Source organism: Toxorhynchites rutilus, chromosome 1 (genome assembly GCF_029784135.1).
Source record: "Toxorhynchites rutilus septentrionalis strain SRP chromosome 1, ASM2978413v1, whole genome shotgun sequence".
Taxonomy (NCBI): Eukaryota; Metazoa; Arthropoda; class Insecta; order Diptera; family Culicidae; genus Toxorhynchites; species Toxorhynchites rutilus.
In genome coordinates this window covers 205,610,937-205,637,027 of record NC_073744.1, presented here as the reverse complement: position 1 = coordinate 205,637,027, position 26,091 = coordinate 205,610,937, and the positions used below count along the sequence as shown (strand labels likewise).

The window sequence follows — 26,091 nt, the reverse complement described above, 5'->3', positions numbered from 1 at the left end:
AGGACTATTGAAACAAGTTTTTGTCAAAAAGTAACAAGTATAGAACGCGTAGACATTTTATCTTTCGAATGAAGTGTTTATCATACCATTTCGTTCAGTTGTTTAGGAGCTATTAACGCTCAAAATCTCGGTCTCCGGCGTAACGCTTTCGTTTTCGAAACTTTGATTTTACACCCCGGTATAGAAATGAAAGACGTAGTCCTACGTCAAAACAAAACATCCTCATTTTTTCGCTGCGCCATACGGTTGTAAATCCAACGTAAATTCGTCAAAAGATGCTAGCTTTTCTGGAATTATCTCTGGAATCACTGCCGGCGTATCATTCCCATTCCGTAGTCGAAGAGATTTGTTTACCACAGCTGCCACAGAATATTCGCAAAATATATTCGTTGATTGCATCGGAAAAAAATCGAATTGTGATACATTTGGTCGCTTAAATTAGTCCTAGTAAAATCGATGTGGTAAATCCGGTATGTATTACTTTTGAACAATGCAATAATGGGTTCATGGGGAGTTCACGAAACAATTTAGCTTTTTGGCAAACCAGCCAGTCATAATTTTGCAGTCGCACCCTTTGCATGAGCATTCCGCCTCTCCTGCCTTGGTTTGTATGCGTTTTTCTGCGAGAAATTTCTCTAGAAAATTTCTTTCCGGGCTTGAAATTTTAAAATTACCCTTCCCGCATCTAAAATTCTAATACCACTCGTTTTTGTTCTTCTCTCGCAGATCCACGCAAATGGCAAACCAAGGTCAAGGAGATCCGGTGCTGGGGTACAACGGCTCGGCCACCGATCGCAAAGAGGGCCTCGTGAACAATGAGTTTATGTCCGATGTGGTTTTTCTGGTGGGCGAGAAGGGACAGCGAATCCATGCACACAAGCTGTTTCTGATTGCCGCATCCGAATACTTTTATGTGATGTTCAATGGGAACTTTCGGGAGTCTGTTGCGAACGAGATTGTGCTGGAGGATATAGAGCCAGCGATCTTTCTGGAGATCATGCGGTTCGTGTACTGCGGGAAGATTGTATTAACTTTTGAAAACATCCACGAGATTTACATTCACTCTCGGAAGTACATGCTGATGGAGTTGTTAAATATGGCTTCAGATTTTCTGGAGAAAAATATCGAGCCAGATAATGCGCTGAAGATATTCACCCAGAATCGGTTCTATGGGTTTCAGTTCGTGGATGAGAAATGTTTGAGGATGATAAGTAACAATCCATTGTATTTCTTCAATCACGAGGACTTTGCGACGATCGACCGGGAATCGTTGAGTTTGATATTGGGTTCGAAAAAGATTAATTGCACTGATGATCAATTGTTGGGAGCGATGGATATCTGGGAGAAGACACATGAAAAGGAAAGTGTGGACGAACTGAGAGCTGTGATTAAGAACGCTAAGCGTTCGTACGATTGTTATAAGTTGCGTATGTTTGGGCCGTCTTCTTCTTCCGAGCCAAGCGATTTTGGATTCTCAATTACATCGGAAACCACGGTGAACATGTATGGAATCGGAGTGTACATCAAATCATGCGCGGCGGTCATATCAGTGGAGCTGAAGATTTGGGAAAACGACATCGAGATTGGTTGCGATTTGTTCGAGTATGAGAACGAAAACTTTTTGACCGTGGATGTGGCCAATCTGTTCTTTGAACAGATTGTGTTGAAGCCCCACCATAGATACAGGATTTCGCTTAATATAACGCCGGCAGTGGAACCGTTTACCATTCAAAATCCGAAGATGCATCACGATCGTATCAAAATGTCCATTGCGAATGTGGTCTACGGACGCTGTGATAGCATGTTCTGTGCGATAGCTCATCTACACTGCAAGGAAAGACAGCACAAGGCGATCAAGCAGAATACTTGAGAGGGAAGTGAGGTGGCCGCTTCGAGTTAGAAAACAAATCGTAGTAGTAACTCGTTAAAATTCAGAGCATTTAGGTGTACTTAGGCATTTCCGAGAAAATATAATAAAGTTTCGTGTGGCGAAGAATGAAATTGTTCATATTTTATTGAATGATATATCCTACCTCGTCGTATTTTTTCTTCGTCTAGTGATACCGTTACATTCGTTGTTTATGAAATAATTGTTCCACCCTCACAGGTTTTTCTGATTGCAAGAGTGTGAAGCAAACAGCGAGAGGAAGAAGGCCTTCGATTGGGAACCATTGCAAATCATCCGCACTGGTGTGCGCAACAAGAATATTTGAATGTGCACATTAGGTTAAACAATACCAAAAAATCGAAAAAAAAAGAAATTGAAAAATTACTAAAAATTGTACATCTGCCACATTAAATGGCAGAAGGAGAACTGTTGACATGGAGATTGAATCCACTGTCTCCCCCTTCATAGCTTCGGGAACTAGGAAGTCACTTAAACGCGTTTCCACCTCGGAAGATGTCTCTAAAGTCCTCCGCAAGAAAATTTCTCTTTTCCTCTCCATCTGGTGAGATATTCCTTCGTGGTGGAAATTTTCAAGGTTAGACCGAACGAACTGCGTGATGTTGTGGCTGACCGGAAGCACACTGACGATGTTATTGTCGACAAGCGGTTTGTATTGGAATATCGCGTGCACGTACCTTCTCATAATGTAGAAATTTCGGGGGTGATAACCGAAGTGAGTCTGATGGACTGTCGTCAGCTTGAAAAAAACTCCCACTACGTTTTTTATTTATTTACTATGATTCTACATCCCATTGAGATATAAGATCTGATTCACAATGCAGTTCTTCAACTCCAAACTGCACCGATTCTTGCCAAGTCCTGCTCAACCTGGTCCAACCACCTCGCTCGCTGGGCTCCTCTTCTTCTTGTTCCTACCGGATTCGATGCGAACAACATTTTTGTAGGACTGCTGTCCGCCAATCTTGCAACATGCACAGTCCATCGCACTCGTCCCGCCTTGACGACTTTCTGAAGGCTGGGTTCGCCGTAGAGTTGCGCCAGTTCGTGGTTCATTCTATATTCATTCGTATATTATTCGGAGTTGGTTGAATCTTAATGATTTGCGGAGCCCATAGTAGGTGCGACTTCCATTGACTATGCGTCTTTGAATTTCACGGCTGTTGTCATTGTCAGTTGTTACCAACTTGCCAAGGTAGACAAATTCGCCATGGTAGTCGTCGCCTTGTTCTCCTGTCTGCACGCTGTTCAGGTGTACATCGTAGTGTTATCTCCACTTTTCTATCACCTCGCGTTCGTTCGTTTTTTTTCTCGAAAGAGATGTTTTTGCTGCCTTCGCTTCAGTCTGTATCATTCCACGTTTTGTCGAGTCGCTCGTAGCAGCATGGCTGCGCGTGCTGCATCCTTCTCATTCAGAAGCGCTCGGTACTCACCGTCAAATCTTTTCTTCTGTTGAACTTGTTCGTACCCGACGACGGTCTCTGTTGTGCTGCTAATGGCTGTTTTCAAGTTGTTCCAGCATTCATCGATTCCAATTCGTCTACTCCTGGTAACGCAGCTTCAAGACGCCGCAGGTAGGTTGCAGCAATGTTCGGCTCCTGCAGTCATCGTGGGTGGTACCGTGGTGAGCGCTGGTGTCTTATGTTATTGACGACTGACAGTTCAAAACGCAGTTTGACCATCACCAGGTAGTGGTCTGAATCGATGTTAGCGCCACGATAGGTTCCGTCGTCGATGATATCCGAGAAGTGCCGACCGTTGATCAAATGTGGTCAATTTGTGTTTCTGTTTGCTGAGGTGATCTCCAGATGTAACAGTATTGGAGGCTGTACTGAAAGAAGGTGCTACGTACGGCCATGTTCTTGGAGGCAGCGAAGTCGATAAGTCTTAGACCGTTTTCGTTGGTTTGCGGATGGGCGCTTAACCTACCAATTACTGGTCTGAACTCCTCCTCTTGGTCGACTTGAGCGTTCGAATCACCGATGATTTTGATGTCGTGCTTTGGGCAGCGATCGTATTCACACTCTAGCTGCTTCTATTCTCCTCTCTTTTTTCATAGACTTCAAAATACAGTCTGCTCCTTTTCTCCGTGTAACAACAAATTTTCGCTTCCACAAGCTTTCAATTTCTGATCACAACCTTTCGTTGGCAAATACCAATAGCCTTCAACAGATTCCAAGCCTCCGGTGTAATCAAATTGCGATTGGCTCCGGAATACACTAACATGTCCAGGTTCACGTCACCAATGTAGCATGAAATCAAATTAGACTTGTTTCCGGAGTAAAAAAGCATAATACGTCTTATCAGATTCAACATTTTCAACTTCCGTATCAGATTTCATTTCAGCGGATTCAACAAGCCGTGCTTTCTTCAATGGCTTAATCTTTCTGAACAAGTGGAATACGTTTCTTTCCTTTACGACACATCGTCTCAGAATGACCCCGCATTTTACAGATCCTGCATTCTTGATTACGAGCCGGACAATGCGGATAATTCGAAAAATGACCGTGTCTTCCGCAAATGAAACACGCTACACGATCCTGTGGATTTTGGTTGCTGCGGATCGTCGAAGTTTTCACAGTCCGGTCGTCGAATTTTGGAGCCTGCAATCCTCCAATTGTACGCTCTTCAACATAATACTCTCTCTTATCATTTAGTTGAGAGCTAGACAGACTCTTAACTTGTTCCTCGCCACTTTCATTCGCCACTTTCATGCCTCGATTTGTGAAAAAGTTTGACCCTTTTTTCCCAAAATATATATTTTTATGAGGCTCATATTGACCCTTTCTTAATATGCCATGGTAAATACCTAACCTAACAACTTCTTTTTTTCTAATTTTAAATTAATTATAAAAATTTGAATTTCGCTACCAGCAGGTAGAAACATCAGGAATTCAGAATACCATCGCTACCATCAAGGTAGAATCTCTTTTTACAGGATCAGAGATCCCATCGCTACCATATAGGTAGAAACTCCATAGTATGGATTCGAAATCCAAACACTACTAAATGGTAGAAACTCCATTATTTGAGTCCGAAACTCCATCGCTACCAGGCTGGTAGAAGAACTCCATTCATTGGACGGAGTTCGGAGTTCGGAGTTCGACCGCTACCGAAAGGTAGAATCTCCATACCGCTACTCAATGTAGAAACTCCATTCAATTTCAACCGTTGATAAATCACACGGACAATCTGAATTCATTTAATAATTGGATGCAAAAAACATTGACTAATTATCTTCTGCTTTCACCTCGTCGCCAGATTGTAGAAACCAGTAATGTTTTACATCCAGATATTGTAAGCTTCAACGGAGAACAACCGTTCTCCCTTAGAGTCCGAGAAAGAATACCTTTTTCGTTTATTTATCTGTTCCTAAAATATTGCATGGCCATCTATTATATACATTGCTCTATACAGTCGTTTACCAAGGATATAAGGATAATCACACACAATGATCGATAATTTTAAGGAAAACATACATCTGGGATATGTAATCAAGGTCTAACCGAGCCAACACATCTCTCACCGGCATATTGGGCTGCCTTCCTCTGGCCCGAAGGGAGTTTTCTAAATTCGATCTGGCGGCAAGAATCACCTCGCACGATCAAACTACGAGTTCGATGTCAAGGTAACCCCGACTCAAGTCCAGACTTTTGAACCACTGCTTGAGGCCAACCTTGGGGATAATCGAGTGAAGCCACCGGCCTAATTCATCTTCGTTCCATTCGCGCTGCCAGTTGGCGATGGTATTCTGACGGACTGAAGGATCAAAATCGTTGGAGGCGGTTTGACGCTGATAAATATCACCTCCAATCGCACTCACCTTTGCTAATGAGTCAGTCCTCTCATTACCCTGAATTGAGCAATGCGGAGGGACCCAGACGAAGGAAATGACATAACAGGATAAAGCACTCAAAATTTCTTGTATCTTCTCAAGGAAGTACGACGAGTGCTTTTTCGACCTCACTGAATGGATAGATTCGCCTGAGCTAAGACTATCCGTTACAATGTAATAGTGGTCAACAGGTCTTAAGACGACGCTGTCTAACGCCCATTGTATTGGTGCCAATTCAGCAATATACACTGAATAAGGAAAGTGAGGACTGTGGGAGGTGCTAATAGATTCGTTGAACACTCCAAATCCTGTGGACAAGTCCATCGGTAAAGTACATATTATTCTAATTCATTAGCCCATATTTTGCATTGGTTTTTTATCGGTCCAGAAATTTCAACGTTATGGGAAGACACGTAGGCGTGATATTCTAATACAATCCGTTGGTCGACGACCGTGTCGTTAGATTGTTTTAGCAACGACAACACGCAGCTTGTTCGTTCTAATTTTGGACAATTCGACCACGGAGTAATATCTTGCCAGATCTTTCATTATCTAAATGAAATTGAGAGATTTTCTTTCTTCGAAAGATGAATAATGCGGGAACGCGCTTAAGCGACTTCCCGGTACCATTTTGAGCAAACGAAAGGCATCTTCTTGTTAAGAGACCCCCCCACTATCTACCATTATGATGTGACTGAAAAATACTATAATTTGAAAGAAGCGAATTAATACGATCACGACTGATGCTCGATCGGATGATCGCAGACATCGCTGCGATTGTTCGGTGCTCGTTCTCGCATTCTCACTCACAGTGATTCACACTGATATATGTGTTCCGTGGCGTGATTACGAGGCCAATAGCAATGGCGATGACACTGTGAAGCCACTCTTTTTAATGTCCCGTTTGGCGCGTTATCCGTTTCACTATATGAACACGTGATTTGGATACCACTTGAGCGAGAAAGAATTCTCCCGCTTGGACTTGTAGCTGAGGGCGAACAAAGTACGTCTTACTACACCAGGAATACGGTGAGGAATGTGTTCTTTAGATGTATAAAAACAAAATTTGTTAAGGAGGACAATTCGGCTGAAACTATCATTTAAAACGAGAAAACTATCATACTATCATTTGAAACGAGAAAATATGATTCTTGTTCTTTCGTTACAGCATTTTAATCAATCATATTATTATCGGATGGATTTAGAGAACATTATCACAATGCTATCAGCGGTAGAACAGGTATAAAGATGTTTTAAACCTCTCGAAACCTCGTCATTACATTATCTTGTTTCTCTTAGATCTCATATAACTTGGATACTTCAATTGGACTGAAGTACGATACTTCCTTCTCGCAGCGTCAGGAAAGTCTGATCAACAATAGGTTCCAATCCGATGTCACTTTTATGGTAGGCGAAAAGCGCCAACCAATTCACGCACATAAACTGCTGCTAATAATTGCTTCCGAGTATTTCAACGCTATGTTTAATGGTAACTTCAGAGAGTCCAGCTCCGGTGAGATTGAGGTGAGCGACGTTGAGCCGGATATCTTTCTGGAGATTCTCCGATTCATCTACTGCGGAAAGGTGCGGCTAACGATCGAGAACGCTTTGGAAATATACGTACATGCGCAGAAATACATGTTGAACGAGTTGCGTCGGCGAACTATTCGCTTTCTCGAAAATCACATCGATTCGCATAATGTGTTGAAGATATTCACCCATAATCGATTGTATGAGTTTTCGTTCATTAACGATAGATGTCTTACGCTTATTCGAAAAAATCCATTGACGTATTTTCGTCACGAAGATTTCACCAGTTTGGATAGGAAATCACTGGAAATTATCTTGGCCAGCAAAAAAATCAACTGTAGCGATGAGCAGCTGTTTCAGGCGCTTCGCGATTGGAAAAAGAACAACGAGAGCGAATATGCAGACGAAATGGTATCGGTTATGAACCAAATACGAACGTATAACTGTTCAAAGTTGAGATTCTTCGGAAATATGTCTATGGCTGAACAGACTGATTTGAAATTTTCTATCATGTGCAACCATAGTTTGGCATTCTTCGGCATCGGAGTATTTGTCAAATCCACCGAAAGATTTGTGACGATTGAGGTTGAAATAACGGAAAATTTGGAGTCGCTGGGAAGTTATCGATTTGATTACGAGAATAAAGATCCAGCGGCTGTTAACAAAGCTAACTTATTCTTCGAGGAACTTACACTACATCCGGATGACTGGTATTCGATCTCGGTGAACTTTAGTTATCAGGGAGATTCCTTCACCATTATCAACCCACAAATTTGTCATGATAAAGTAAAGCTAGATTTGGAAAGTGACTTTAGTGCAATTAAGAGTGTGATTTCGCATCTTTATTATGATGAGATTCGGAAATAAAATTGCTTGAATAAATAAGTAACTTTGTAGATGCTTGTCCCAATTTGACTCCAATTTGATTATTCCAAACAGCATGAAACACACCAATGTCTTAATGGTAAAATGTTATTTCCGTAGATGGGTCCTAATTTGATATTTTTGGCTCCGATGGTTATCGTTTCGTATGGAGGAAGCCGACGATGAATTAAACGTAAAAAAATCTGAAAGCAACGTTTAAACATGGTTGTGGTGGAGTGATGGTATGAGGATGCGTGTATGAGCAATTTGGTTTTCATCGATAGTGTATTAGATCAGAATGTTTACTTGAACATCCTGAAGGAAAATATGAAGCAAAGTGTCAACAAAATGTGATGGAATCGAGGTCCCAAGTTTTTCGAAGACAATTACCCAGAGCTCAAGACATAAAGTTCCCACATGGTTACATCACAATCACTCAAAAGTTATTGATTTTCCTCCACAATCTTCCGACATCAATGCCAGTGAAGAACTAAGGGAGTTATCTGTGTAGAAAATTAAGAAACCATTGAATTTCTAAAAATAACAATTTTAAAAACCACTTGATTCTTCGGTTTCTCATCCGGTGTAAGGTTATGAACCCATTGGTGATCGGAAATTTTGAACAGTTGATCGAACTAAATTTTCAATCTGGGTTCATGAGTCCATATCATGAATTCATCTCCATGTAGGTTGATCCTTCTTCGTATATTCCCAACCGTGTTTGTTTTCCTGACTACATCAATTCCTCTGTGCATTTTGATCTGTCCATGAAGCAGGATATCCATGGAACATCAGATTATCTTCGATCGAGGATCGTTCCAACGATCTTCGATGCAAAGTATGGGGATATCAATTGTGATAATATGTACTTTACTGATGGGTCCTCTATGAATGAGTCCACAGGATTTGGAGTGTTCTACGAATTTTTTAGCACCTCCCACAGTCTTCAGAATCCTTGCTCAGTGTATATTGCTGAATTGGCAGCGATACACTGGGCGCTGGACAGCGTCGCCTCACGACCTGTTGAACACTATTACATTGTAACGGATAGTCTTAGCTCTTTCGAAGCTATCCGTTCAGTGAGGCCGGAAAAGCACTCGCCGTACTTCCTTGAGAGAATACGAGAAATTTTGAGTGCTTTATCCAGACGCTGTTATGTCATTACCTTTGTCTGGGTCCCTTCACATTGCTCAATTCTGGGTAATGAGAGGGCTGACTCATTAGCAAAGGTAGGTGCAATTGAAGGCGATATTTATCAGCGTCAAATCGCCTTCAATGAATTTTATTCTTTAGTCCGCAAAAATACCATAGTTAACTGGCAACGCAAATGGAACGAAGATGAATTGGGCCGGTGGCTCCACTCGATTATCCCTAAGGTTAGCCTCAAACCATGATTCAAAAGTCTGGACTTGAGTCGGGACTTTATTCGCACCTTCTCCCGACTCATGTCCAATCACTGTTCGTTAGACGCGCTACTCTTTCGTATTAATCTTGCCGACAACAATCTTTGTGTTTGTGGCCAAGGTTACCACGACATCGAGCACGTTGTTTGGTCGTGCGAGCTGTATCTTGTCGCCAGATCGAATTTAGAAGACACCCTTCGGGCCCGAGGAAGGCAGCCCATGGTGCCGGTGAGAGACGTGTTGGCTCGGTTAGACCTTGATTACATGTCCCAAATATATGTATTCCTTAAAGCTATCGATCTTCGTATGTGATTGTCCTTATACCCTTAGTTTTTCCTTTTCCTTTTCCTTTGTGAGAGATCGGATCCCTTCTTAAGAATAAGATGAAATGTAAATATATATTAGATATAAGATAGGTTTAAGAATTGAGTGTGATGAGTGTGATTGAGAGTGTGAGTGAGATCATTGTCAACATATCCTCATATCCCCTCCTTTTCCTGAAGAAAATATGTAACCCTTCTAAACTCGAGTCGACCGCGAGTAATCGGTTTTCTATATTATTAACATTAGAATTAAGGAAAAATGTATATATACTAGTAACAATACAGTAAGGAGTTCGGCTCCTTTAAACTTATGTAACTGAGCCTGTAAAAATAAACGATTTGAATAAAAAAAACCCTTGGATGGTTATGAGCACGAATGTTCCATCTTTTGACGTAGGACTACGTCTAACCGGAAGATATAGGAGGTGAAATGGAAATCTAGGCACTGAACAAGTAGGAAAAAATGCAAGATTTGGAACGCTTATAACTCGAGCATTTCTCAATAGATCGCAAAGGTTTTTGCATCAATTGATAGGAAATATATCTACGCATCTATCATAACGAATAACATTTCATTTTTCTTGAGATAAATAATTGAATAATTGTGAAATATCAAGCATTGTCAAAATGCACTATGTGCCCATTTTTGATTGGTCCATTTTGTGCTCCTCAAATCGAACCGACCAAAACGGGCAACCAGAGCAGCAGCGAAATAGAATGAACCACGATTGGAAAGGAAAAAGAAAAAAATGAACGAAACATTGGTCGCAGTCTCACACAGGCGTAATTCTCGAGCCAGCCAGTCAGCTTAAAAATCCCCGCTCCGCTGCCGTAACGATCATTCTCATTCAAACCGTACACCACATCGGTTCGCATCACAACACATCAACAAACCAACCCAAGCAGCCATGTCTGGACATGGTAAAGGAGGAAAAGTGAAGGGAAAGGCAAAATCCCGCTCGAACCGTGTTGATCTGTAGTTCCCCGCAAGGGTAGCTAGGCCGAGCGCGTTAGTACCAGTGCACCAGTCCACCTAGCCGGCGTTATATAGTTTCGGCCGCCGAAGTGATCGAGTTAGCTGGTAAAGCTGCTCGCGACGATAAGAAAACCCGCATTCGGAACAGAACACATTCGGTTCTGTGGACATCAAGACAACAGGCAGTTGCAGCGAGTGGCGAGTGGCAAACGCAATCGCAAAACGGCATCAGGTAGCAGAAGAAAAAAGTTTGTTCTTTATACACACTGCTTTGGTGGCAAATCCAGAACAAGGCGGCATCGAGGGCGTTCGAAATGGTTTTTTTCAAAACCACGAGTACTAAGTTTTCTAAATTGGAACCATTCCATAAAACAAGGCGCTTTTCAGGGCCATTAAACCTTCCAAAAAAGAGTTTAGGAAATACAGTTCAATGCTTTCTAAAACAATATCCAAAATAATAATAAAACACAAATTGATTTTTTCATAATTTGTTTGCCAGGATATGATGAGTATGTGAATTTGGCAGTTGTTCTGAGCTTATTGATTTTCACCAATTCTTAAATTGCTTCTAGATTGAAAGTACAGTAATTTACACTTATCTCGACATTTAGCTAATTGGACGGACATGTAATGCGTCATATTTAGTTGGATATTTTTGTAAACATAAAGTTCGGGGTCCAAATTATGACCCCACATTGAAAGTCGACACTGTACCACTGTCATCGCAAATGTTCAATTACAGGTTAAAATTACCTCCAATCCGATACTGAGTGGTGGTAATGCGACGTGCCATTGAATGTAATTTACTGTAAAATATGTCACAAGCTGGATGGGAAGAAATTTTCCAACTGTGAAAGCTGTGGCGAGTGGCAAATGCAATCGCTAAACAGCAAGGTTTAGCCGAACAAGATGGGGATATCGAGTGATAACAAAACAATAAACTCTTTAGATTGAAGATAATTTTGTGATCCTGAAAAGGACCCTTTTTAGCCTGCATGTGAATCCAACGAGCGAATCGTAATGAATGTATTTTTTTGTCATCGCTCCCTTTTAACGCTCATTCGTTCGTCTCACTGGACTCGCCCCTCTGGCTGAGTCTGCCGATTTGTCTCTATCCTGTGAGTGTGTACCGCTAGAGTATAAAACACACGGACCCCAAAAAAATATCTTATTTTCTTTCAAACCGTAAACCCGTGTGGTTGTACGGCATCGGCATCGTGGACGTAACAAAGGAGGACAAGTTAAGGGAAAGGCAAAGTCTCACTCGAACCGTGCAAGTCTCCAGTTCCCTGTTGGTCGCATTCACTGATTGCTCCGCAAGGGTAACTAGGCCGAACGGATTGGTGCCGGAGCACCAGTATACCTAACAGCGATTATAGAGTTTCGGCCGTCGGAGTGCTCGAGTTGGTTTGCAAAACTGCTCACGATAATCAGAAAACCCGCATCAAGAACAGAGCAGCTTCGGTTCGGCGCTCATCAAGGCAACAATTAGTTTCAGTGAGTGGCAAAGTGTTTCTCCGGCACGTCGCATCAAATGTAATTTACTGAACAACATGTCACAAGCTGGATGGGAAGAAATTTTCCAACTGTGAAAGCTGTGGCGAGTGGCAAACGCAATAGCTAAACAGGAAGGTTTAACCGAACAAGATGGGAATATCGAGTGATAAAAAAAACACAACACCAAAGGTTCTTTTCAGAACCATCAACATATTCATGAAGAGTAAACAGTAAACTAATCCATTTTTAAGGTAGATAGGTAGGTATTCACGTAGGAGAAGAAAATAAAACAATATATTTAAAATATATATTTAACAAAAGCTGTCCCCTTTGTATAGTCCTACGTCACTCCGGTTATGTCCCCGACATTACCCACCCATCTTTTTTACTATATTTTCTATTCTTGTTTCGAGCGAAAAATTGCTGAATAAATTTCCTGTCTAATGGTATCTAACACAACATATGTCGCAATAGCGATTTTGAGTAATATGCGTTTGAAAACTCTTAATGAATCGTTACATTTTTCGCAGAGTTACCCCCTTATATAGAAATCAAAGGCATAGTCCTATGTAAAAAATTGAATCAAAGCACATTTCGGTTTTTTTCTAATTTTGACGTAGGATTACGTCTTTCGGGAACATATTGGGGTACAAATTGAAAAATGAAAATCGATTGCATCGTGAAAAATGTCCAATTTCAAACGCTTGTTACTCATTCATTTCATGATGGATTGATGAGATTTTTGCATCAAACGATTACGGCACTCCATAACAATTTTTCACATTGGATAAAATAGTATATATATCATATAACTAACTATCGAACAATTGAAAAAATTCAACCCCTATCCAAACAGAGATACCCAGTCCTGATTGGTCGAAATTGACGTCATTTTTTTTTCGCGCCCGATTCTTTCTCTCACCGGCAAGCTGCATGGCAATCGAGTAGGAGGCGCCTACTTCACACATACCAAATGATATAAAAGGAAGGAGCATTCGTGGATCTCATTCATTCTTACAACAGACGTGGAACGGACAACAACAAGTGGAGAGCAGCAGCAGTGAAAGCGGCTAATATATAGGCGAGCATAGAAGTTGAGCAGTCTAAATGCGAGCTGTGTCTCACATCGAGCTTCTATGGCAGCATAAGCAGCGACAAACAGTAGCAACGGTTGTTGAAACCGGTCTACTACTAGTGGCAGCAGCAAGCATCACGAGCGGATCGTTTCAGGCACGCTCTCTCCGTCAGAAATGCGAGAACGTTTCTTGGCATCGTGAAAGTGCAGTATCGAATCTGAGCGGCCAACAATTGAGCTGTGTCTCACATAAGTGGCAGTAGCAGCAGCAGTGGCGGTTAACATCAAGGCTGAACCTCAACAATCGAGCTGTGTCTCGCATCGGTCCACTACTGTTGGCAACAACAAACATCATGAGTAGACAGTTTCAGGCATGCTCTCTTTCTCTACTGCTGCTGCTGCTGCTGCTGCTACTCAGTCAGATTTCTCATTCTTGTTGGACGCTCAGATCGATAAACATATGTGTTTCTAGTGTGCATTGCTGGTACTCCTGTTCACATCAACCAATACAATTGGATGCGGTTATGGAGGTAAAGGAGACAAAGGATCCGGTTGAGGAAGAGTGTATCGCAAGGTTCCACATGACAACATCCAGTGTATCAAACCCGCTATCCGTTGTTTAGCTCACCGCGATGGTGTCAACGAAACCCTTGCAAACCGCCGCACAGAAGCTGAAGATGCCAAAGCCAAGGAAAGCAGCAGCGACTCCGAAAAAACTACCGCTGCCAAAAAGTTAACAACTGCTACATCCGACTGAAACCTCACATTAGCACGCAGCAGATTCCGTACAACCCATTTAACCATTCCAGTCCTTTTCAGGACTTTCGATATTGCTTTGAAACGAAAGAGTTTAATTTATTGTTTTCCACATATCATAAAAATGATATAAAACTACGATCAAAAATACTGTTTACTTTTATATTTTCTTTGATCATGTGCAACTAACAGGAAACTTATCACGTCAGAAACATACTTTCCATCAACCAACCTGACTGGATGCGGTAAGGGAGGCGAATGACATATGTATGCATATATATATATATATATATATATATATATATATATATATATATATATATATATATAAATTATGCCGTGACTTAACTCGCGGTTTAAAAAAAAAACTTTTATTTAATTTCTAATTACCCTTTTTATTCGTTTATAACACTTTACATTCGGTTCATAAACCTTTATGCCCGTATTCAACTCGGCTACGCTCAAGACTAAATTCTATAATCGTATTACAAGGCTTAAATAGACTACATCTGCTGATCTCATTATTTCCGTCGGTGGTTCGAACCTGATCGAACCTTTGTTCGCGTCGTTCGATTGATTTCCGCGGCGTCGGCAAATGTTGGTTTACACGCGCGGTGTAACTTTGACGCCTCTGTCTGTTGCTATGGGTCTCGGCTGGGCTTTTGCTGACGTCTTGACTTCTGGGACGCCTTGGTCGGTCGGTTGTGGTGTAACGCCTCCCCCCTTAGATTCTCGTCCGTCCTCGGACGATCTTTCGAAAAGGACGAGACTCGGTAATGGTCCAAATTCTCCTTTTCCAATGGTTTGTTTAAGTTCCGTGGTGGTTCCAACATGGCTTCGAATTTCCAGAGTTGCTCTTTCCTTCGCTTTGAATCTTCTGTCGATGATATAAATGGTAAAAGAACAGATAATGATTAGCATGAGGAGGACTCCTCCTCCGATGGTTGTTGTCCTTTTTGAACGATGCAGGTCTAACTTTATGTCCTGCAGACTGTTAAGGTTTTCCAATTTGAGGTGGTTGATTTCATTATTCTCCTCTGTATAGTTTAATTGTATCAACTTATTTCCGTATATTGGGAGAAGGTATTCTTCACTATTTCCAAAAGTTACTTGGTTATTGAAGGTGATGTTCATCACTTTGATTGTACAGTTGTTTGTTTCGATGATTGTCGGGGTGTTGATCAGTCTGGAATTGTTGCATGAATCAGAGATCAATACATTTTTGTTTGTGTCAACAAGTATGACTCCTTTCTTAATTTCTTCGACACGGATGGGTTGTCTGACGGGTTTTATGATACATTTTGGTGTTTGGTGATTCAGAAGGTTATAGATGCAATCATCTTCGAGAAGGGTTGTAGCTTCGCAAATGTCGCAAAGTTCGCTTTGTCTGTAAATGATGTCTCCATGCTTTGCCACCAGTTTTACGTCTGTGCTGATTCGTGTACTGTTTATGTTGAGCGTCTGAATGTTGATCAGGTCGAACTCGTTGTCCCCGAGGATGGGTATTTTCACCAGTATTATAATTTCACCTTGGCTTACAATAACGCTTCCTGAGCTGTACTGGAATATTTGATCTAAATAGTCTAGCTTTAGCTTTTGAGCATTGAGTCTGTTGAAAATGTACTTCTTCTCTTCAAATGAAAATAAATTTCTGTTTAAAATGTTGAGTTTAGCAAACTCGATTTGTTCTTCAATATTTCCGAGAATCTGAATTATAGAGTCAAGGTTTACAATCATGTTGATATATTCCAAATCTGCTCTGGTTACCAGAGAATTGTTCCTCTGTTCCACAATCTGTTTATTGATCTTTTTGAGTACGTCTGTTATGTTATTAATTTTGTTTTGTATTTTTTCGTTAATGATTATTTGTCTTGATATAGATTTCGATAGTAAATTTTCCTGTTTCTCTAAAGTTCCCAAACTATGGTTTATAATTTCTAAATCGTCATTATCAGGGTTTCCTGCTATTAATTTTATTGCTGTTCCTAATGCGTTTACTAATGCTCTTTTACTTCTGTGGGAATACAAGCTCATCAATTTACCTTTTGAGTTTTGTATTTTGAAATCTAAAGTACTTCTTAAGTGGTCTATAACTTTAATATTTCCTGCGATTTTTTCAATGTAATTGATATTATGTTCGATAGAGTGGATATTAATCTTTTGGATAATTCTCTCGAATCCTATCCTAATCCTGACTTGTTTTAATTTTATGGCAATTATACCATTGTTGTGAGATAGATCTTTAAGTTTTGTGCAATTTATTATGACGATGCATGAAAATCTGCAACGAGAGTTAAATAATTGATTTATCGGTTATTTCTTTATTCTATTTTTGTGGATTTTAATATTATTGACGTCTTCAAATGTTAGTTCGTTGTTGTGTTTAATCGTTGTTATTTTAAACGGATCTTTGTCCTTTGTTAAACGTTGAGAGTTTTTTATGTATTTAATTTCGCCTGGTTGAAGATCTTCAGGTTTTTCGTTATTCATATTTTGTTGTTCGTATTTATCTTTTCGTCTATTTAGTTCGATTTTAACTGCAGATTGCAGGTTTTTAGATTTTTCAGATATTTCTTCCATATTCGTAGATCCAGAGTTATTAAAAATCAAATTTCGCGGTTGGGTTTTTATTACTGAGTGGAAACTATTATTGTAAATGTCGATGGCGATATTTACTTGCTCGTTTAATGTTAAATCTTTAAATTTTGCTTTGTTTGTGCGGAAGGTTTCAATTAAAGTGGAGTGGAAACGTTCCACGATACCATTTGAATTGGATCCACTTGCGAGGTGTATCTCTATATTGAGATCATTTAGGAATCCCATAAAGTCTATGGACCTGAAAGATGGCTCTTGGTCACTCACTATAGTTTGAGGTCTTCCAAAATTTCGAATGTGTTCGGTTATTGCGGTTTTGATGTCAACTATTGTTCTTGTGCTTAATGGAATCGCGTTTGCAAATTTTGAAAATGAATCAACTATGGTGAGCCACTTTTGACCTTTTAGGAAGAAAATGTCAATGTGGACTCTGTCGAAAGGTTTCTGTCCAAATGTGCTTTTTCTAATTAGTTTGGGTGGATTTCTGTCATATTTGGCTTTTTTGCAAATATCACAGGAATCGACATAAATTTTGACCTTTCGATCGAGTTGCGGGAAAAAGTGTGTTTGTAGAATCTGGTTCCGGTTTTCTTTGATTCCTCTGTGTCCGTATTGGTGAATTCTTCTTATGATCTCGTCTTGCTCGACTTCCATTCTGATGTCCTCCAACATGGTCTCTGAAATAAATACTTTGTAAATAATATTTGAGGAAAAATGTTTTTTATACGTCTCCTGCACTAGTTGTGCTAATGAGATAGGTACTTTTATACAACTCAAACCCTTCGGATTCAGGGTCCGTTTCAACGTTTCAACTATGTCTTCTTCGGTGTATGTTCTTTTTACTATTGTGTGTCTGTGATATTTTGGAAAAATTTGTTCGTAGGCTGCAAGTTCTACATTTCCTATTTTGAATATGACTTGTGTCCGAAAAACGTTGATAGGTCTCTCAGTATACCGAATAAAGTAGTCATCACTCGTATCCGCTGAGTGTACTGTCGTTCCGTCACTTTCGTCGTCTGAAGGTTCGTTTCCTCGCTCAGAAGGTTCAACATTTAGGGAAAGCGATGATTGCGAGTGTGCGTTCAGGTGTTTTTCTATGTTTACGCGCGACAGCGCGTCGGCGACAACGTTTTGTTTTCCCGGTTTGTAGATTAGTTCGTAATCGAATTCCTCTAAAGCCAGCTTTCCTCTAATTATTCTGTGGTTAGCGTTCGTGAAAGAAAATGTTAGTGGTTGGTGGTCGGTGAACATTTTAAACTTTCTACCATAGAGGTATGGTCTGAAATGTTTCACTGCCCATACTATCGCGAGAAACTCCTTTTCGGTAGTGGAATATCGTTCTTCCGTTTTATTCAAAGTACGTGAGGCGTATGCGATGGGTCGGTCGTTACCTGCTGGCCCTTGTGACAACACTGCACCAATAGCGTGGTCACTCGCATCCGTTGTTAGTGAAAATTCTTTGCTAAAATCAGGGTAAATTAATACCGGGTCGATCGTCAGAAGTTGCTTACACTTTTCGAAGCATGTTACTACTTCTGGTGTAATTTCGAATTCAATATCCTTTCGGAGAAGTGCTGTTAACGGCTTTACAATTTTTGCGAAATCCTTAATAAATCGCCTGTAGTAGCCAAGCATTCCTAGGAATTGTCTCACTTCTTTTTCGCTTTTAGGTATTGGCCATTGCCTTATTGCATCAATTTTGTCGCTGTTTGGTCGTACTCCCTCTTCAGAGACTGTATGACCTAAAAATTGCGTTTCTTTCCTAAAGAACTCGCATTTGTCCAGCTGAATTTTTAGTCTTGCTTCTTTCAATTTTGCGAAGACTTGCGACAAATTTTTCAAGTGCTCTTGAAGCGAGCTGGAGAAGATGATGATATCGTCCATATAGACGAAACAACATACTCCTACTAAATCTCTCAGAATGCAATCCATGACTCTTTGAAAAGTCGCTGGGGCATTCTTCAAGCCAAATGGCATACGAGTAAACTCATATTTGCCACCGTTTACGGAAAAAGCAGTTTTTTCTGTATCTTCCTCCGCTAATTGAATTTGGTGGAAGCCAGAAACTAAATCGATTGTTGAAAAATATTTCGCCTTTCCTAATTTATCCAGAATATCCGTAATTTCTGGTATAGGGTATTTGTCATTAATTGTTTTCTCGTTTAGTTTTCGGTAATCGATCACTAAACGGAATTTTTTTCGTCCAGATGCATCGGACTTTTTAGGAACCACCCACACAGGTGACGTGTAAGGCGAGATTGACTCTTTTATGATTCCGTCTTTCAGCATCTTTTTAACTTGCTCCTGCACCTCGCTTTCGTACACGTAGGGGTACTTATACGATTTGGAGTGTATCGGAATACTGTCCACGGTGCGTATTTTATGTTTAATTTTATGGGTGAATGATAACTTATCACTTTCCACATATAAAACGTCGTTGTATTTCCTGATCAATTTCCTGAGGGTATATTTCTCCTCCTCATTCATATGATCGTCTCTTATGGTGTAATTTTCAGAGTCAACCTTTTTCGGTAGCTCTGTCAGCTCGAATGGGTCAACCTCTGTATCCAAGTCATTGCAAAGCTTGATCTCGTTCGAATTGATTTCCATCGATTTTTTTGTATAATTTTGCACTGCTACAAAGGCTGTGTTATTAGCACTTCTGTAGAGGCCTGGCAAGATAGAAAATTTTCCGTGAGGCTTTTCTTCCTCTATAAGAAAATCTCCATTTTTCTTGGTTTTCAATTTTATGAACTGATATTCTTGTTCATTTAAATTGATTTTATGTTTCTCGGGAAATCTCTTTTTCATTGCGAAAGTTTTTCTCCCGATCCTCAATGTATTTTTACTGACGTCGATTTTAGCATTTAAATTTCTCAATGACTCGTATCCGATGAGTCCATCGAAAAATTTATGAAATTTGAAAATGAAAAATTTCAGTTTTTTATTTATAAGAAATGGGTCGAAGGAAGCGGATTTATCGATTGTAAAGGTTCCCTTAATGTTGGTTACTTTTGAAATCGGTTCTGTTTTGCAGTTTTCTATGTTTACATGCTCGGGTGATATGTAATTTTTGTTCGCTCCTTTGTCGATCAAAAATTTCATCTCGCCTTTGGATGTTGCAATGGTGATGTATGGAATAAAGTTATTATCGTTCATTATTTTTCTTTTTGTAGCGCCTCGGCCACGTGAAAATTTAGTTCATCGTTGACGAAATAATCGTCATCTTCCGAATCGAGGACGGATTCGTCCAGCTGTTCCGAAGTGTCAGGTTCTGTTTGATGATTTTTGCTGTGTTCTGCTGTTTCGTGGCTGTTAACCTCTGCCCGCGATTTCGCTGTCCTCATCGAGACATCGTCATCTGGCGGTGGAGCTCTAGCTTTGAATTTCGCAGACCCGTATGGTTTTTGATTATGCAAGTTATTGTTAGAATTTGAGGTGGATGGCTTCGCGTTAAAGTGATTGCCATTACTATTGGGGTTGGGAGACGGTTTCGAATTATGTGAACCGTTACTATTGTTGGATCTGATATTTTTATTTGTGTCAGATGGTTTTTGGTTTAACTTCTGCCTATATGCAGCGTTGGCATATTGTATGGTGATTGCATACGCTTCCTCCAGACTTTTAGGTCTGTAGCTTCGCACGTGCATAGACAATTCCTCTGTGAGCCCATCTATGAATCTAGTGAGAGTCATAAGGCTCACTAGATTATTTATTGCTCTTGTAGAGTTGTTATAATCATCCATTGTCGCTGCTGTGGATTTAATAGCAGTGTCTATGGTTTTGATTCGGTTGTAGTATTCAGTGATGGATTTTTTTCCTTGGTTTATATAAAACAACGATTGGATATGAGATGTCAAATCTCTCCTATCGCCGTATGAATTTAGAATAATTTCTTTGATTTCTGCCCAACTGTTCGGGTTGCCGGCAGCAATCAAAATTTCTTTGGCCTCTCCCACGATTTTATTCTTTACCGCTCTGACCAATTGGCTGTAGACCGGATCATCTCTGTATCTTTCAAAAAGATGCAGGGTGTTTTCGGCGTCTTCAAGCCATGCGTTTGTTTCCCGTTTGTTTCCGGAGAATGTTGGTAAATTCTTAATAGGATCCGGAGTTCTAAACTGCATAAACGGATCCTCCGCTTTTGCTTTAAGTGTTCTCAATTGCCCAATCAGTTCGTTCTGATTGTGAGTTAGGCTCCTTATGTGTTGGAGTAACCCTTGAATTGTTATTTCTTGTTGCGGAATTGGTGCATGATCATCCAATTCCGGGGCCAGAAGTTCCGGAGAAATCATTTGCTCCCGCTCGGCCATTTTAATAAATTTGTTTTTTCAAAAGAGTTTGTTTTTGCAGACTTATCTCACTTCTTAACTAGGCGAACCTAGCCAGAATTTTCACCTGCCCCCGGGCTTCTGAATGCCAAAGGGGGACTAGGCTCTGCGGAATGCACGTATCTGCATGCTCGTGCTGTTTTAGTCCTGACCGAGGAATTGTCGGACAATCGCGCAGGTGCTAAGGATGACCGACTTTTGGATGCCGGCCAATTCCTTCTCCATATTGCGAGTATTCGAGGGCGACCGCTCATGTCCGTCTCCAAAGCAGTGCAGATGTAATAGGCGCGGATCACGAATTCATTCATTTCATGTGTCCACATGATCCGTCGCCTAGTAGTACCCACAAGTGTGGACGACTGTCGTCTGACAGTCGCAACACGCCTCGTAGGCGCAGCGTTTCGTTGGTGATGTCGATGGCTGCTGTTTCCGTGTGGCGGTAGCTCTTCGGGTTGAACCCGGCTGGTGGCCCGCTCTTGCACATCGCCCTCCAGCCGCTGGCCGCTCGCTCTTACGCCCGTTCCAGGACCAGCTCCAGTTCGGGGACCCTCCTCGGGCGATCGCATTCTGAGTATTCTTCGTGAACGTAGCTCCATTTTCTGGGTGTATCTCCTTTGCCCGGGAGACAGCGGGTTGGCAAGGCCTCCATGACCCGGGAGGCCTTCCCCGGGAGAGATATAGCGCTCTGACTCGCTCGCACCCCCTCACTTAGCCACTTTCGACACCCGTTCTCGGAGCCAAGACCAGGTGTGTGTTTCCAGTTCACGCCCGATCTAAAAATGTCGTCATATGATCTTCGTGGAGGCGTGAGATAGGAACATTTGAGACCAACAGGTAGGCTCCTACCCTAGTGTTGATCCCCATTTGAGAACCATTGTTCTTTTTTTTTGGCAGACTTATCTCACTTCTTAACTAGGCGAACCTAGCCAGAATTTTCACCTGCCCCCGGGCTTCTGAATGCCAAAGGGGGACTAGGCTCTGCGGAATGCACGTATCTGCATGCTCGTGCTGTTTTAGTCCTGACCGAGGAATTGTCGGACAATCGCGCAGGTGCTAAGGATGACCGACTTTTGGATGCCGGCCAATTCCTTCTCGATGTTCAACACCTTTAGCGCTTCCAGAAGTGTCTTCGGGATAATTCCAGTTCCAGAGAGAACGACTGGAACAATTCTTGGGACCTCCCTTAGCCCCCACAGTTCCTTGAGCTCCACGGCCAATGGTCGGTACTTGCAGATTTTGCGACCGTGGGTCTCCTCCAGATTCTGGTTCAGTGGAATAGCGACATCGATGATGGTGACTTTGCGGTCGCTCTTGTCGTAAACCATTATATCTGGGCGGTTGTGGTGGATCGAGAGGTCGGTCAGAACAGTGCGATCCCAGTACAGCTTGAAACGGTCATTTTCCAGGACAGGTGCAGGCAGGTACCGGTAGTTTGGTACGTTGTCTTCCAGTAGAGCACATTGGAGCGCCAGTTGTCGATGAACAATACGGGCCACGTTGTTGTGGCGCTCGGTGTAGGCTGCGTTGGCCAAAACGGGACAGCCTCCCATAATGTGTTCTATGTTTTCACCTGGTTGATGGCACATCCGGCAAATGTCATCAACGTCTTGATGCCAGACGTACCGCCTGCAGTTTCTCGTCGGCATTATCCTGTCCTGGATGGCTATCATGTCGGCTTCTACTACTGAAGAGAGTTCACCACGCGTTAGCCACAGATTAGATGCGGCCTTGTCGACGTGTGGCCGGTCCAGTTGATGGGGGTGGGCACCATGCACTGCCTTCTGCTTCCAAGCTGCAATCTTCTCCTCCACTGTCTGCAGATTGCAGTTGAGTTGGTACTCCGCTTGCGCCAAGTGCAGAGCGCTGTATCCTCTGTCGGCGGCGCAGACAGCCCGGTATAGCGCGTTTTGGTTGGCGCGTTCTGCGAAGTACTCGCGCAGTTGTCGTACCTGGGCAACACACAGTGCAGAAATGTCGACGATTCCAAGTCCCCCTTCTTTGCGTGGTAGTGAAACTCTCTCCAGTGCCGATTGAGGATGGTGCATTCCGGCCTCTTTGAATGCTTTCCTCATCCTCCTCTCAAGGTCCTCTAGGTTAGTTTTGCTCCATTTGACTACACCAAAACTGAAGGTCAGCAGGGGAACCGCGAATGTGTTGATCGCGCGTACCTTGTTCCCCGCGTTGAGGAAAGTCCTCAGGACACAGTTCACTCGACTCAAGAACTTGTCTCGCAGCTCCGTCTTGATGTCGGAGTGGCGAATCCCGGTGAGCTGTCGGAATCCAAGATATTTATAGGATTCGCCACGAACCATGTCTCTTATAAACTCGCCGTCATAGACCTCGTAGCCTCCGGATTCGGTAAGTTGTCCTTTCAGCAGGTGGACACAGCGACACTTGTCGAGGCCGAACTCCATACAGATGTCCCTGCTTATGTCTTCGACAACCCGGATAGCTACACCTAGACGCTGACGTGAATCAGCGTAGACCTTGAGATCGTCCATGTAAAAGGTATGGGTCACTTCTTCGTGGGCGCCGTCGCCATACCTTATTTTATAGCCATGACCGTTTCTATTGAGCGTCCTACTGAGGGGGTTCAGTGCCAGACAAAACCAAAGCGGGCTGAAAGAGTCGCCTTGGAATATCCCCCTCTTTATCTGCAGCGTTCTAGACTGCAACACATTTTCCCCATCACTGAGGTGCAGAGACGTACTCCACTGCCTCATCGCATGCTGCAGGAACCTAACGACGACGGGATCAATTTTGTAGAGCTCCAATACCCGGACGAGAAACGAGTGAGGTATGGAGTCATAAGCCTTCCTGTAATCGATGTAGGCCATACTTAGGTTCCGCTGGTTATATACCGCCTGGCCGACTATGGCTGCGTCGATGATGGCCTGGTCTTTGCAGCCATGCGTATTTTTCCTGCATCCTTTCTGCTCTTCTGCGATGATGTGATGCTGTTCGCAGTGAGCAGAAACTTTGGCGGTAATTATGCTGCTCAGTATTTTGTACAGACTCGATAGGCACGTTATCGGTCTGTACTTTGATGGGTTCAATGTGTTGCTGTCTTTCGGGAGGAGGAAGGTGACGCCACGGGTGGCGAATTCAGGAAGGTTGTGTGGGTCACGTAGCACCTTGTTGAAGCACTCAGCTATCTTTGGATGTGCGACGGTCAGCTTCTTGTGCCAAAAGTTCTGGACACCATCGGGGCCCGGTGCTGCCCAGTTCCTCAGGTACCGCGAGGCTTCGCGGACATCGTTCTCTCCGACGATGATAGCTGGCATCTCTCCAATTTCACCACAACTCTCCTCCTCCCGTCTTAACCACATTTGCCCGTCGCGATGTTCTACTGGGGTCTCCCAAATACCAGCCCAGAAGTTCGTCATATCGCTAATATCTGGCAAACCTTCGCGGTAGTCGGGCTTCTCGTCGCTAATGTGGTCGTAGAACGCTTTTTCGTTATCTCTGAACATCCGATTTTGTTCCTGGCGCTTTGCAGAGTCAGAGTAACGTTTCAGCCGTTTAGTTAGGACGCTCAATTGCTGTACCAGTGTGTCGAGTTTTTCCGTCAGCTGGTGAGCTCCCAGCTGGCGAAGTTCAGTAGGCCGCACGATCACAGCAACTTGGCGACATAATTTCGCCGATCTGCTGCCTCTTTTGTACGCCATCAGTATTCCAATTGCGGCGCGCTTGTTTAGGATCCGTTGCTCCAATCTCCTTCGCCATGGAGGCTCACGCCTTTCACGGAGATGTTGGAGCAGTCCGCTTCTTGGCCTAATACGGTATCCTAAACTTTTGGCGGTCGCCACAGCAGCACAGTAAACTTTCAGTTGCAGCTCCTCCATGTTCTCAGCATCAACCAAGTGCAGCGGAAGAACGTGCTCGTTCATGAGCTTTACTGCACTTGTCAGCCTGCGGGAATGCTGCAACTTCGGGATCCTGGGGCGCGACAAAGGGTCCGTGTCGCGGAACTGTGAGATCGCCTCGTCGTAATGGAAGACCAGATCGCGTAGTAGTTGTTGATCTGGCTGTGGATCTTCCGGCTCAGGGGGTTGTTGTACTGTGGCCTCCACTGGTGCTGATTCGCGTGCCCCACTCGCGAATGAATTGCTCAGCCGTACTGAACTTCGTCTCGACACATCGCTTGCTCTGCTTGTTCTGGAGCTTAGTTCTCTCTGCACCTGCTGCTTGATCTCGTCGACTTGCGTTTGGGAGAGCATATTGTTGCGTACAATCGCTCTACGCCTCGCGTTCATCGCGTTTTGGTCAAGCCTCCCGACGAACTCTGGATACGCTTCCTCGAACATTGCGAGTATTCGAGGGCGACCGCTCATGTCCGTCTCCAAAGCAGTACAGATGTAATAGGCGCGGATCACGAATTCATTCATTTCATGTGTCCACATGATCCGTCGCCTAGTAGTACCCACAAGTGTGGACGACTGTCGTCTGACAGTCGCAACACGCCTCGTAGGCGCAGCGTTTCGTTGGTGATGTCGATGGCTGCTGTTTCCGTGTGGCGGTAGCTCTTCGGGTTGAACCCGGCTGGTGGCCCGCTCTTGCACATCGCCCTCCAGCCGCTGGCCGCTCGCTCTTACGCCCGTTCCAGGACCAGCTCCAGTTCGGGGACCCTCCTCGGGCGATCGCATTCTGAGTATTCTTCGTGAACGTAGCTCCATTTTCTGGGTGTATCTCCTTTGCCCGGGAGACAGCGGGTTGGCAAGGCCTCCATGACCCGGGAGGCCTTCCCCGGGAGAGATATAGCGCTCTGACTCGCTCGCACCCCCTCACTTAGCCACTTTCGACACCCGTTCTCGGAGCCAAGACCAGGTGTGTGTTTCCAGTTCACGCCCGATCTAAAAATGTCGTCATATGATCTTCGTGGAGGCGTGAGATAGGAACATTTGAGACCAACAGGTAGGCTCCTACCCTAGTGTTGATCCCCATTTGAGAACCTTCTTTTTTTTTGGCAGACTTATCTCACTTCTTAACTAGGCGAACCT

At 42.9% G+C, this 26,091-nt stretch overlaps 1 protein-coding gene across 2 annotated transcripts; it reads left to right on the top strand.

Annotated features, from left to right (window-relative positions):
- The first annotated feature begins 242 nt into the window (after positions 1-242).
- On the top strand, positions 243-8,138 carry LOC129764459 (BTB/POZ domain-containing protein 6-B-like). 2 transcript variants are annotated; one of them, XM_055763552.1, is made up of 3 exons: positions 243-470; positions 6,910-6,981; positions 7,041-8,138. In XM_055763552.1, exons 2-3 carry the CDS (start codon positions 6,937-6,939, stop codon positions 8,136-8,138), a joined length of 1,143 nt encoding a protein of 380 aa, XP_055619527.1. In that variant the 5' UTR covers positions 243-470; positions 6,910-6,936. The 2 variants fall into 2 exon arrangements, with proteins under 2 accessions (XP_055619527.1, XP_055619535.1); XM_055763560.1 differs by lacking the exons at positions 6,910-6,981; positions 7,041-8,138 and adding an exon at positions 727-2,001 and having other exon boundaries at positions 280-470.
- The last annotated feature ends 17,953 nt before the right edge of the window (positions 8,139-26,091 follow it).